This window comes from Clytia hemisphaerica, unplaced genomic scaffold, assembly GCF_902728285.1.
Source record: "Clytia hemisphaerica strain Z4C2 unplaced genomic scaffold, Clytia hemisphaerica genome assembly, whole genome shotgun sequence".
Taxonomy (NCBI): Eukaryota; Metazoa; Cnidaria; class Hydrozoa; order Leptothecata; family Clytiidae; genus Clytia; species Clytia hemisphaerica.
In genome coordinates this window covers 752,501-767,640 of record NW_027103253.1, presented here as the reverse complement: position 1 = coordinate 767,640, position 15,140 = coordinate 752,501, and the positions used below count along the sequence as shown (strand labels likewise).

The 15,140-nt window shown below is 34.2% G+C and overlaps 1 protein-coding gene and 1 long non-coding RNA gene across 3 annotated transcripts in view; both read left to right on the top strand.

Annotated features, from left to right (window-relative positions):
* Nucleotides 1–7,083, top strand: part of LOC136797974 (uncharacterized) — a 33,549-nt gene extending 26,466 nt beyond the window's left edge. Inside the window, exons 9-13 of one of the 2 annotated variants that reach the window (XM_067054562.1) lie at nt 3,078–3,552; nt 3,928–3,985; nt 5,803–5,878; nt 6,095–6,204; nt 6,757–7,083. In XM_067054562.1, coding sequence (XP_066910663.1) covers nt 3,078–3,552; nt 3,928 — 476 coding nt within the window. In that variant the 3' untranslated portion in view covers nt 3,929–3,985; nt 5,803–5,878; nt 6,095–6,204; nt 6,757–7,083. Of the gene's footprint in view, nt 1–2,334; nt 2,707–3,077; nt 3,553–3,927; nt 3,986–5,802; nt 5,879–6,094; nt 6,205–6,756 lie in introns of those variants that run through there. The other variant, XM_067054570.1, reaches the window with a different exon arrangement.
* LOC136824933 (uncharacterized) lies at nt 100–1,052 on the top strand. The gene is made up of 2 exons (XR_010849193.1): nt 100–302; nt 502–1,052. It is a non-coding gene; the product is annotated as an uncharacterized lncRNA (long non-coding RNA).
* Nucleotides 7,084–15,140: the final 8,057 nt, after the last annotated feature.

Here is a 15,140-nt window from a genome sequence, read left to right as displayed (position 1 = left end):
TTTGAACTGACCAACACCATTCCCTTTGGGACCCTGTGTTAACACATTTATAATTGTGGAGAAATCACGATATTTTCAATCGCAGTCCAATTAATTAAGTCTCTTATAGAAAAATGTTGATAAAGAGATTTTAATTGGCAGAAATTAAAAGAGGGAAAGAAAAGCCCTTGACTTGTCACGAAATCTTGTAAAATGCTTTCATACGAACTTTACAGTAAGCTAAAGAGTGAAACAAAAGTAAGAAGTAAAGACTTGGCGATGATTATACGTCAATAATGCTAAAGTGGCCCTGCAATGATCATGTAAGTACTCATTCGTTCAAGTTATTTTTGGAATAACCTGTCTAAAACACGTTATTTCTTTCTTGCTATTATGTTTTTTTTTGTAATCTTCAAGTCATTTTGGATTATTTCAATTTGAAATAAAGATAAAGGGGCAATTAATCTGTTTGATAATCCTGTTTAAGAAGTAGAGTATATTTCTATCATTTTCTCTCTACAGAAAGTCGAAAAACGTATCGCGAGCTCGGCGGAGGGAGCCGAAATATCAATTCTCTGCAATGTCAAAGACGTGTGGAGAAAACTTATCACAAAATGAACATCGTCTCGTCAGAAGACCAAGAAATAATTCGTATTAAGAAAAAGAAGTAAAGATGGTTGTTTGACAACACCACCAAAGAAACAGATCAGACGGAGAATAGGAGAGCACTCGGGAAAAGAAGCACGATACACAACTGAAGAAGTAATGTTCGACTTCTTTTGTTAGTTAGTTCATCCATTTTTATACGAATACAATTTCTTGAACCGTAACCTAAATCTTATCTCTTAAATTCGAATAGTGCTTTACGGGTGCTTTACAATGTCAAATTTTGTCAGAATTATCCCCCAACCCTATAAGCTTCTATACCACATCAATTCTTGTCATTTAAAAAAAAATTATATATATTATGAATTATTTATTATCTTATTAATTTAAGTCATTTTATGTAAATAAGGCATACTTTAGATTTTTAGAACACGAATTATGAGTAAATAGATATAACTATGAATTTATTTAATATTGACTTTAAATTTAAAGAAGAAAATCATCCAAAAATATTTAATAATTCAATATCTTATCAAATCTAATCTCCCGCCTAATTTCATTAAAATGGCAGTAATGTCGGTTGATGAAAACTTTTTCAATGTTATGAAATGAGACGGATCATTTTTTTTACCCAGATATATATTATCAATAACGAAAAGTTGATTATTTCAGCCTGGTTTAGATAGATATATGCATCTTTTCGAAAATACGTAAATAATAAATTGTTAATCTTTCCTTTTATTAATAAAGTTTCGTAATTTCTTTTACAAAAAAAGGTTCGCCTTTTCTCAATTTTGAATATAACATTTCCATGGACAAGAAAATAAGTAAAAGTGAATCTTCACTGCGTGGAGAAAGTCTTATATTTTCACTTCGGTTTTCGTGGCTAAAAATGTAATCATGTCGATATTTAGAAAATTTAGGCTTTTCGAGAAACAGTGAAGATTCACTGTTACTTGTTTTCGCACAGAAGAAAATTCAATGATTTCAAAACAAGAAAATTAAGAGAAAAGTTAACTTTTCGTCATATATCTTGCGTTAGAGAAGACAACTTTTCATGCAGTGTATAAACTCAAAAAGTCTAACTTCCTGAAGGCACGTCTCTTCATTGTCTGCGCTGCGATCAGCTTGGAGAAAAGATTGCATCATGAAAAAGGACTATGCACTTGAAAATAAATTCAGGCGCCTTTTAACTTTTCTCGACTGTACGTCTGAATGAACCACAATGGCATTCCTTTACTTTTCTTTTGAGAAGTGCAATCACAGCGTACGCTAGTGGAGCCCGGGCCTTAACTAGGATAAGTGAGTTTCTATTTCACCCAACTTAAGATGGCGCAGAACTTTTTGATAAATTTTATACGCAGTATCCTCTTGACTATTGTTTATTAGGTAAAGTAGCAATAGAGAAATGTTGAAATATAGCAGCCAATGAAAAAAAACAAGCTATTTCTGATTGGTTACCTTGTGGATTTATTCACTGCGTATGTCCATATATTTTGCCTACAATCTAAGATGTTTATTATTAGAAAAGGTCTATTTAGTGAATAATAATCATGACATATATCGTTATAAGAAAGAAACTAGGAGAAAAATTAAACAAACAGGGAGATGTGAAAATCAGTAAGATAATGATACCATAACTTTTTGAGAGGCTTTTCCAGCTTTTCCTTAAATCTTATTAAGTTATCAAGCTGCATGAATTCTTCAAGTATGTATTTTTTTATAATGGAATATATTTTTTTTTTCAAGCAAATGCCTCAATCAATCAATCAATCAATCAATCAATCAATCAATCAATCAATCAATCAATCAATCAATCAATCAACCAATCAATCAATAATTAAATCAATCAATTATTCCTGATTATTTTTTAATGTTTAATCTTTAAAGCATTAAAGCTTTATAAGTGCATGACATGATCTTTATGTGGGGGCATTTAGTGAAAGCTATGACTAGTTGTAACAGTGTGTACTTACCTATTTCTATTTTCGCTGTTTGTGTATTTTGAGATTCACGCCAAAATTCACTTTTGACAAAAAATTCTATTTTCAAAACTTTTTCGACTTTTTCACATTCTGAGAAATTTTTTATGGAATTTATTTTTTCACAGAATGCGATCGAGTTTCGTTTTTCGCAATGAAAAGATTAATTTTTCTCTGGAAAAAAATTTTTCATCAAAACCAAAAAAAAATTAATCCATCAAGTTGGAAATAAATTTCCAATCCCGTTTGCAATTTTTCAATGTTGAATCTTTTTTACTTCTTGAGATCCAGATCTTCATTTTTTTCTAACTTCAATATTTTTACCGTCACAAAAAAAATGATTTCTTGCTGAGCAAAAAGTTTTCGCCATCAATTCAGAAATATTTTTCTCGCTCTGTTTGCAAAGTTTCAGCTTCAAAGTATTTTTAGTTCCTGAGATATCGAGATTCATTTTTTGTTAATTTATTTTTTTCTGCGTGAAAAGTTTGAATTTCTTCATTTTTTCTTCAGATGTTTGGAAAATTTTGCGCAAAGAGAAATTCGCGAAATTCGAAGAAATTTTCCAACAAAATCCGAACATCGTCAACTCGATGCGTGATGGTTTTGGTGGTTCAACACTTCTCATGGAGGCTGTTTATGAAGATCGTTTTGACGTTTTCGTTCACTTGATGAATTATCCTCAAGATTTTTCACTCGTGAACAATGGTGGTCAGAACATTCTTCATTGGGTTGGTTGGACAGGAACAGTTCGTTATTTGGAAAAATTTGATCAACAAACAATCGAAATGTTGATCGATGGAAGAGACAAAGATAACGGAACACCATTGCATAATGCAGCATGGAACAACAAACATGACGTCATCAGATGGTTGTTGGCCAAAGGAGCAAATCCAGAATTGAAAAATGATGATGGTCAACGCCCTGATGAAGATCCTGATTGTGATGGTGTTACCAAAAAAATCTTTCGATCGTTTCGTCCGTCTTGGTAAGAAAAATATCCACTTTTTCATGTTTTATTAGGATAGGAAATATTTTTTAAACATTGAATTGATTTCTGTATTTTATTTTCGCTGCTTGTATACATTTTTACTTATTAAGATGTGGAGCTTCAGTTTTTTCTAACTTCAGTTTTTTACCGTTGCGAATAAAAATGATTTCTTGCTGAGCAAAAAGTTTTCATTCAAAATTCAAAATTTTTTCGCCATCAATTCGGAATTATTTTTCTCGTTCTGTTTGCAAAATTTCAGCTTCAAAGTATTTTTAATTCTCGAGATATTGAGATTCATTTTTTGTTGATTTTCTTTTTTTGTTGATATTCTTTTTTACTCCGTGAAAAGTTTGAATTACATCATTTTTTTAGATTTTCTTTCGATGGTTTTTTGTTCGTTTCGTCGACGCCTTCCATCAAACTTTTCCAAGTAAGTCCATTGTTTTTTTTTCAGAAACCAAATGAGTTGTTTCTTGATAAACGGTTATAGTTTTTTTTTGATTGAATGACTTCATTTTAAAAAGCTTCAAAGTAGATTTCTGTTTGGATGTAAACCCGGGGGGGGGGGCAGTCAGGCAAATTGACCGACGGGTATGTGCGGCGGTTAAGGGTATGTTTTTCAAAATATCAGAAATGCACTGTAAGGGTGGACTTTTGATAAATGCACTGTAAGGGTGGAAATTTCAGCAAATCTGGGAAAAATTGCAAATTTTTTTGATTTTTTTTGCTCTAAAAGAATTTAAAATTAGAAAAAATGCACAGTAAGGGTATGAAATTCACCGATTTTTTTCTGCACTGTAAGGGTGCGATTCTAAAAGCCATTTTTTTCGCCGCACATACCGTCAGTTGGTAAACCCACTGCCCCCCCCCCGGGATGTAAAACAGACATTTAGTACCCATTTTAAATGTGAAATTTACTTGACTTGAAAATGTTTATTTGTTTTTTTTATAAAAGCAAAATGGTTCGAATTTGAAAAAAAAAGAATATAGCGCCACAAATTTAATTTTTCCTTTTTTGATACATATAAAATGGCTTCTCTATGTTCTATGGAAAGAAAGTTTAAAAACGTCAATTTTCATTGATTTTTTGTACGTATTCTACAAACCCCTGTCTCACAGGCTTTTTCTCAATACACTCTTTTTTTTATAAGAATACACTTTATAAGAATGTCCATGATGAAAATCGCCCCCGGGGGGGGCAGCCAAGCAAAATGACTGACGGGTATGTGCGGGCACTAAGGGTGTATTTTTCAAGACATCCGAAATGCACTGTAAGGGTGGGTTTTTTGCCGCCTGCGCTGTAAGGGTAGAAATTTCAGAAAATTTTTGAAAAATCTAGATATTTTGACCAAAAATGCTAGAATTTTGACCATTTTTTGCACGAAAAGGATAGAAAATTTTGGGGAAAATGCACTCTAAGGGTATGATTTTCACTGATTTTTGCTGCACTGTAAGGGTGCAATTTTAAAAGCCAATTTTTGGCCCGCACATACCGTCAGTCCGCAAACCCAGTGCCCCCCCCGGGAAATCGCCAAAAAACTAAGAATATGCTAAGAATATCACCATCATGGAATTATGCTAATAAAGCTAAGAATGCCATTTTTAGAGCATTTTCAATTATAAACTGTCAATTATCCCCAAGTAAGGCTCACTCCTTTTACAAAAATGCCATTTTATGCTTGAGACGTATGTACTAAATGTTAAATCTAGTATGAATTAGGATCCTAACCTAAGAATGTTGTAAGAATATTTTAGGATGATTTTCCCAAAAAAAGTTAAGAATATCTATGATGAAATGAAAAAACACCATTCTTATAAAAAAACGTTTATCTAACAACAAAGACCATTTGAGAGAGAAAAAATTGGTGTTTTTGGGACCCTTAGAAAGACTTTTCCCAAAAAATTTGTCGATTTTTACTCCATTTTGTCCAAGTTTTTTAAAATCGTGACCCTTTTAGAGAGGAAATTTCTATTTGACTCAATTTGCTTTTTAATGCTTTTTGTACCCGGCACCCTTTTTGCCTAAATACCCCCACCCCGTATTTCACTTTATTTAATTCATTGTTTTAAATCATGATTTCGAATCATGGCGCCATTATTTTAAATCGCTTTTTTCTTTTAGAAGGACATTTAAAAAAAAAATGTTTTGTTGTGATGTTATTCAAGTTTTTCATTCAAAACACAACCAATGATATCGAGCCCAACAAACTTTATCTCCAATTTGTATTCTTTCAATGTCCTTTCTAGATTTCAACAACAACACGCATGAGAAGTCATATCCGTCATAATGACGCCGTTTACGCCGTTACTACGTTGCTCGAATGTACGTATTCCCGTTACGTTTAACTACCGTCAAACTCTAACTTTTTCCAATGTGAGTGGATTATCACAATTTAAGCTCTGATAGATCTGGTTGGTATTTCCTTCCGTTCTGGCGATATTTCGGCACATTTCAATACATATTGTCACTTTTTAAGGTATTGATTTTGAGTCCTACAAACTTTATCTCCAATTTGTATTCTTTCAATGGTTTTTCTAGACTTCAACAACAACACGCATGAGAATAACTCGCATCCGTCAATCCGTCACGTTGACGCTGTTACGTTCTTACGTTGCTCAAATCTACATATTCCCTTCACCTTTTTCAGCGTAAGTCGAATATTACTGTTGTGGAAATCTTTCTTAATCTTTCTTTTTTAAGGAAGACACCCCCTTCTCACAGACCCGGTGGGATTTTCCAAAGTAGCAGACCAAATATCGATGGAGGTTCATATTCCCGTGCTTTTTTATGGTTGGGGATTTGAATTCCATTGTTTCCGAGCCAGAAAATTTAGCGAGAATATAAAAAGTAGCACAAAATTTTGTAGTGAGGATTAGCTTATCTGATTTTCTTCATTGGGGACAAAAATTAGACTATGATTTTCCACTGAGGACGATATTTTGGCCGATTTTTCCAGTGGGAAGGGTTCTCAGTGGCTATGCGAGAAGGGGGTGTGAAGGGTGGAAAGCCCTCGTCACATCCATACTGAGCTAGAAATACAGAAGTTCTGACAGACCAAACTGTAATTCTGTTCTGGTGATATTTCGGCCAAATCTCACTGCTGTTACTATTTTTAAGGCATTTTTTTGTGTCCTTGTGAACTTATTCATTTTGACTGAAAACCTTTCAACTCTTTATCATCTTACTGTCTATTTTTTCAGGTTTTTATGTATAACAGCACGTTACTGTATCTATGTAGAACCGTTTTGGTACTACCACGTCTACGTTTACGTCTTATGGTTATCTTTGCGCTTTACGTGAATACAGAAGAAAAAAATGGTGCAAAGCTGTTCGAAAATTATAACTTTTCTAGCTTATTGATAATGAAGTAACTGATATCCTCCTAAGTCTCATACAGTTGACAAATCTAAAGGCCAAATTGTGTTAAAGGCCACATAATTTTGATAAAGGAATATTATCGAAAATTAAATTTTATTCAGACTCAAATTAATAACAGTTTAGTCAGATGTTTTTTTATTTGGAAATCAATATTTTTTGCTAATGTTGACGAAACAGTATTCAAAATTATGCCCAGTTTTTGTATTAGAGCTCGCCTCAACTTTCAAATGTTTAGCAATAAAAGGGTTTCTATGAATTTGGGCGTGGCAATTAAGGAAAGCAACGTATATAAATTTTCAGAGCGCCAAAGTTTTTTATGTAGATGTAAATATATTATATAGCTATTGTACATATCAATATGGTTTTAGGTATTAATTTAATTAAGATAGTTTGATTTTAATTGTATTTGCATATATTAGGTGTTGTAAATTATTTTAACTAAATTCATGCTAAATAAGAATTTTTATCACAATATTGAAATAAGGCCTCCTTGAATTTTTTTTTTCAGTATTGTTCTTGTTATCGGGGATGGACTGAAGTTTTTATAAGATACCTCGCTCTTCGGTCATTTGATGTAAAATCTGTCACAATGTAATTTGCAGCGGTGACAAAAAAGCCAATAACTTTTGAAAGAGTTCAAATTAGATAGCGGTTTTGTGCTTGTTGAAAAGACCAACATGAGTGGAATATTATCATGGAAATTATATTGAGACTTTAATAGAGATAAGGGTTCTTTAGAAAAAGTATAGCAAAATTAATATATCACAGGTTAACGACTAACCAAATCAAATGTGAGCTTGTAAAAATTCCGTCATGTCCCCTTTCTCAAAGCTTTTATGGGGCCGTTAACCTCCAGGAACATCCCTGATTGGGCGGTAGGCAGAAAAGGGCGTCAAAGGGATAACAACTCCTTGATTTTAAAGATAAAGATCATACATTAAAGGCCTTAAATTACGCAACAAGACCAATTATTATAAAATAGCTTTTAAAAATATTCATGCCTAAGGAAAGCATAAAAAAATGTTCAATATAGCTTGGATATCCTTGAAAGAAGAAAACCAACAACATAATCACATACTCTCTTGCAAGTATAAGATGCTGAAATGTGGCGGATGAAAGTCGCTGATTTAAAGATAATTTGAGGTGCAGATTACTAAGGAAACTGATTTTATGCAATCGTTTGGTAAGGTGTAAATTTTAAAAGAATTAGAACAGCCAACACCGAGCAAAAACTTACTGTTTTAAAAACGTGTATCTTCATTGTTAATCGGAATTAACTTCTTCCTGATCTAGTTTAAAGAATTGCATTACTTTTCACCCTCATATGCAGTGAAACATTGGACTTCCAACCCTTATACAGTGAGGAAGGGTTAGTTTACACTCCTCACGCACAGGTTTAGGTTTAGGTTTACACACCCTTTATACAGTTGATCTGGTTTAGAGAATTGCATTACTTTTCACTCCTCATATGCAGTGAAACATTGGACTTCCAACCTCTATACAGTGGGGAAGGGTTTAGTTTAAACTCCTCACACACAGGTTTAGGTTTAGGTTTACACACCTTTTATACAGTTGATCTGGTTTAGAGAATTGCATTACTTTTCACTCCTCATATGCAGTGAAACATTGGACTTCCAACCTCTATACAGTGGGGAAGGGTCTAGTTTAAACTCCTCACACACAGTTTTAGGTTTAGGTTTACACACCCTTTATACAGTTGATCTGGTTTAGAGAATTGCATTACTTTTCACTCCTCATACGCAGTGAAACATTGGACTTCCAACCTCTATACAGTGGGGAAGGGTCTAGTTTAAACTCCTCACACACAGTTTTAGGTTTAGGTTTACACACCTTTTATACAGTTGATCTGGTTTAGAGAATTGCATTACTTTTCACTCCTCATATGCAGTGAAACATTGGACTTCCAACCTCTATACAGTGGGGAAGGGTTTAGTTTAAACTCCTCACACACAGTTTTAGGTTTAGGTTTACACACCTTTTATACAGTTGATCTGGTTTAGAGAATTGCATTACTTTTCACTCCTCATATGCAGTGAAACATTGGACTTCCAACCTCTATACAGTGGGGAAGGGTTTTAGTTTAAACTCCTCACACACAGTTTTAGGTTTAGGTTTACACACCTTTTATACAGTTGATCTGGTTTAGAGAATTGCATTACTTTTCACTCCTCATATGCAGTGAAACATTGGACTTCCAACCTCTATACAGTGGGGAAGGTTTTAGTTTAAACTCCTCACACACAGTTTTAGGTTTAGGTTTACACACCTTTTATACAGTTGATCTGGTTTAGAGAATTGCATTACTTTTCACTCCTCATATGCAGTGAAACATTGGACTTCCAACCTCTATACAGTGGGGAAGGGTTTAGTTTAAACTCCTCACACACAGTTTTAGGTTTAGTTTTACACACCTTTTATACAGTTGATCTGGTTTAGAGAATTGCATTACTTTTCACTCCTCATATGCAGTGAAACATTGGACTTCCAACCTCTATACAGTGGGGAAGGGTTTAGTTTAAACTCCTCACACACAGTTTTAGGTTTAGGTTTACACACCTTTTATACAGTTGATCTGGTTTAAAGAATTGCATTACTTTTCACCCCTCATATGCAGTGAGACATTTGACTTTCAACCCCTATACATCGAGGAAGGGTTTAGTTTACACTACTCACGCACAGTTTTAGGTTTAGGTTTACACACCTTTTTATACAGTTGATCTGGTTTAGAGAATTTTTATTACTTTTCATCTATAATACGCAGTGACATAACACATTTTGATACTTTTGGGTTGCCACCATACATCGCAAGGAGGTCGTAGTGAGGGGAGTTCACAAACTTTAAACGCATTGGGACAGGGGTTGGTTTAACCCTTCACACTTAGTGAGAGAAGTTTACTTTAGACGCATTGAGATGGGAAAGGTTAAGCACAATTTAATTTTAAATATTACATTTCATGTTTGTCTTTGGAGAGTGAACCCTGGGGAGAGGGGTCACTGATACGGTCCGACCCATGAAAAATGCCGCCCTTAGGGTATGTTTTTCGAGACTCTCGAATTGTGCTGTAAGGGTGTACTTTTGATAGAATGCATTACGAATGCCTCTGTTTAGCTGGATTCATTTGATTTTCATAGGTAATCGTCATTTCGCTATTGTCGTTGTCTTGTTTTTGGTTGTTTTCTTCTTTGAGCTAAAAAGGATATAGCTCATTTTCTTCAGTCGTAACCCCGACTTGGGAAGCTTCCGGGTACTAATCCTTGCTCAAAGGAGCCCGACGTTGTTTGAAGTCTTCCAATGAATTCTTTACAGTTTTGTCATTGGTCGATAGTGTAGGTGAAATATCATCAGTCTTTCGTTTTTTTTATATTAAAACTTTAGATCATGAGAAAGTTACAGAGATTATGATATTCGATGAAATATTTTCTAACATCCATACGTATAATATTTTCACATAATCCATCCACGTATGGAATAATATTACCGTCAAGACGTAATCTAACACGCATACCTTGGGCCAATGAGCCTCTAATACAATAAGGTAAATATTCGACACCCCACATTTCAATACGGCATTTCTCTAAACTCTATGTAACTTACACACTCAGTATAAATAAAATCCGTGTGAGCCTCCTCGTGAAACCATGGAGGTAGAAAGAAAAACAGGAGAAGCATGTTATTAAAACCATGCTCATCCTATGATTAAAAAAGTTACGAGGTTTGCATGATCATAATCTCATATATCGTGCATTTTTAATGAGCTCTTTTGTCAATGGGTGAGATCTTATTGGCTCATTTCAGTTTTAGAAATTAGAGGCCCCCCCAGCGGTTTGCGTGAATAGGCATTTTCGGTTGCGTGAATGCGTGAAAATTGAAAAAGAAATACGTAAATGCGGGAATCGAAAAACTTGCGTGAACGTGAAAATCCACTTTTTGATTGCGTGAATGCGTGAATCTGGGCTATTTTGTGCGTGAATACGTGAATTTTCCCTTTTTTCCACCAATTATGGGTTGTTTTCCCGATTTTCCAATGTTTCCCCGATTTTTCCCGAAAATTTCCCGATTTTCTGAAAAATCGGATTATTGCGTGAAACTCGAGGAAAATTTGCGTGAATGCGTGAATTTCGAAAAAAAATTGCGTGATTGCGTGAATTGAGGGTCCGCTGGGGGGGGGAGCCTCATTGGATGAGACAAGATCCATTGTTTCTGACATTCTGACATTTTCTGTGTAAGAAAATATTTGGACTACAAAAAGGCCTTGGTAATCCTTTGCAATCCTTCATCAAATTTTTTGATTTATGTTTTCTTCATTGTGAACTCCATTGCTTGATATTCTCCTCCAAAATTCTCCAGCGACATTTTTTTTACAAATTGGTTCTGAAATCACGTGTGCTTATAAGTAACTTTCAACAATAACATTTTCAAGCTTAAGAAAATCTGTTTTCGAAACAAAACTTTACGGATAAGGAAATGGAACATAAACTTGTTTTGTGGAGCTAAGTTTTATTTAATTCTCTTATAATAGAAGGCTAATATCTTCAATACTCATAGCTAGAATGTTCAGAGCAAACTTGAGTTCTACTAAAGAGTCTTTTTTCATTGGGCGAGCTTAGAATTTCTATTGATACATTTTATAAAAGAAATCAAAAGACTTTAGGGACCAATTACCTACAAATTAAACTATCATGTTTCTCGTTATGCCTCCATGATGAAACTTCAACGAACAACGAGAAGGCAGTAGTCGCAACAACGCTGTTCCTGACGCAACACCACACAAAGAAACGTCACACAGAATTGTTTAATTACTACATCTTTGTTAAAAGAGGATTTACTCTTAATTAACAATGTCAAAGTGCCTCAGGCTTATTCCCTATCAATACAGCTTATCCTAAATTGCTCATTATTAATTAATGTGTTTCTCTCTCTCACACACAGTAGACATACATAGTCATCACTGACGGCTTCAGCTAACTGGATTTATGTGACTTTTCATAAAAGGATGAATAGCCCAAACTATTCATAAAGTTTTTGGATGAAAAGAGATGGTTGCATGTTAATTTTTTCTTTTCAGAAAAATATTGTATTTTCCAAAGTAACACATGAGAAAAATGGTTGAATCTTTTGTAGTTTTCACACATTTTCTAATCCACTAATACATGGTCGGAGGCATGTATGAGAGAACAAAAGAGCAAGGATAGGTAGATCAGGAAATACGAAAGATTTGCTGTGGAAGATGAAATTGTTTTTTATAAAAGAAAACATAAACATGTAACCATCTCTTTTCACCCACAAATTTATATGAATGGTTTTGGGCTATTCAGCGTTTTATTAAACGTTCTGTTAAATCCTGTTAACTTAAGCCGCCAAAGGAAAAACACCCTATAACAATGGTGAAAATATCAATTATAAACACAATAAATCTTTAAAAGTGAACAATGCATGCTTTTGAGTGTGACTGTGAAAGACTTTGAAAAGTTTTGAAAGTGTTAAAGAGTCGCCAATGTATCAAAAAGTTTTAAAAAGCATCTTAATTAGGATTCTTCAAAATTAAAAATACTTAAAGTTAAAATGTATGGGAAGAAGGTTAGTTTTAATCCGTCCAGCTCTGTCCTGTATAGAAAATCGTATATCGGTATCCCACTATCAGTCTAGTGGTAGAAAATCTGCATAAGGTGTGAAAAGATGAAGGTTCAACGCCGTGAAGAGGAGGCTTTGTAGAGCTTTGTTAAATTTTCAAAAAACTTCTTACAAAATCTTGTAAAGACACACGAATTAGCGTATTAATATATAGATTATTATTCTATACCTACATGAAGAAAAAGAGGGATGTGTTAAGGTGAACAGGAAAATTTTATGTCCATTCTTCATTGAGGTATTCTTTCTTTGTTGACGTCAGATTTTTTAAAGCAGATAGTGAACACGTGATAAGGTATTTCTTTCTCAAGATATCCTTATGTGACATCTGGGAGTGCAACAAATGTGATCTCCCCATCACGAAATCCCAATTGCACCAACGCGAAAAAAACCTTCTCGTGTTCCCAAGCCTTAAAAGCTAATTATCAGTTCGCCTACTTTCTGACAGTATAAAATTGAAGAACAAAATATGTCTTCCGGTCCGTAAAGTTTACAGCATCATTCCACTTAGTGTAAAGTGAAAACAGGAGTAATAAGATCCAAAATATTTTATCTTTTCAATGACTTGAAAATAACTGCCGTCTCACGAAACAATAGTTGGTCTTTAAAATGTACATTTGTGTCGGATACAATGTGAATGACAGATTGGATCGTCTCTCTTACTCACTAGGTAATCCTACTCAGATGAAACAGAAAAAATGGAGAAAAAAATCACTTTGTATGACCGAAAAACAATACAGATTTTTTTGAGAATTAGAAATTATATCTTTTCCAAAATCTACTAGTCTAATCCTGTTAGTTAAGGATCAACAACGAGACTCTTGTCGACGCAAAACTTGTAATTTGTAGATTTTGGTCATCAGTGAAAAAGCCTACTAGTTTCGTTACCTCTTTGACATTGTATTTTGAGATGAAGTAAAATACATTTACTTATTATTGAGCTTAGTCAATAGCAATTAACAGTGAAGGTAGAGCAATAGATGAGGAGTTCTTTATTTATAAAGATAAGAAGAAGATAAGTTTGTTGTTAGCAGATACGTAATGCCTGTGTAAAAAGCCTTTTCGATTGCGCATATTTCTTTTTCAAGCTGTGCAGAAACCTAATACTTTCCCTGTGAAATTTATCTCTCCTTTACAGGCATATTCCAACTTTCTGGAGAAAAATCTTGTAAAATAGACTCGGAAAAAATTCTAAAACAGAAATATGATTTTCGATCAGCTGGACTTCATACATAATTTTCTTTAAAATAATCAAATTAATAGCTCTTGATAGACGGCCATTATGGGGAGTCTCTAAACGTCGACCAAAAATGACGACCACGGCCAGCGACCAGATAAATTTTGGTTATCGAGTTTTTCTCATTCTCCAACGTAGGCAGTCCAATGTTTTTCTTCAGAGTGCCATCAACGAAATGATTACATCGTGAATATGAAGAATAAAGTATGCTCATTTTAAATCTTAGCAGCATCTCCAGTATCATTCATCAGGACCATCAACCCTCCTATCACATTTTCACCCTAACCATTTTCACCAGGATTCAGATTCAATAGGATCGTCAGTGTGTTTTATCTGATTTCATGAGAAAGATTTTTGTTTAGGAAATGCCTGCGCCTGCGAAGAAAAAAGTGATTTCCAAGTCACAAAATTACGCAGGGAAGTATGGCATTTCGGCGCTGCTTGAAAATTACAAATTTGTGCAAATTTACACAGCTATTACAAAAATGGGTCCATTTATTTCGAGAACCTAAAAACATTAAATTTAGAACCAGCTACAAAGTTATAATATAATTGTCTTGAAAGTTTTTGTACTTTTCTATACTTCTTTCATTTGATTCGTAGAACAATAGCAGATTCAGAGCCAGCTACAACGTTACATCGATGAACCACTATCTAAGTGTCCGGAGTTTCCGGAAAACCCGGAACACTGAACGTCCGGAGAATGGTCGAAATTCCTCTCGCTCACGGATTGTGCGTATTTTGCCGATATTTTTGAAGTCGAGGCGATTAAATTTTTATTTTCACGCTTTGTCAGTAGCGGGGTTGCAGTTTGCGTCCCTTGCCTTTTTCCACCCTAAATTTAGCAGTTGTGTAAGAACGAGAAAGAAAGAGAGGGAATATCCAAAAGTACTGCTAAAACTAATAAAAAAAAAGACTTCCTCAGTTTAGCCCAAATAAGTCGAACCAGCACATTTTTTTTCACTGATCGTTTTTTTGATTGACGAACCACACTTTCTTAGACTTTCCCTGATATTGTGCTTATGCTAAAATGATAAATGACAATATTTAAGCTCAAAATGGCCCCGAATTCTGGAAGAAGCTAGAATACATAATTTTCTCTATCATTGAAGGAAGGAAAATCTTTTCTTTTATTAACACGCAAAGCGCTGATAGAATTCAAAAGCATATGCTCTCAAAATTGTCGGTCATTCAGCGTATCTTCGAGCTAAAAGTCGAATATTGAACATTGAACGAGATTGGAATCGTCATGCACTTGGTTTATACGGGTATAAACTTGGCATCAAAATGTCTGTTCCGTACATGCTCCTTATGAATTA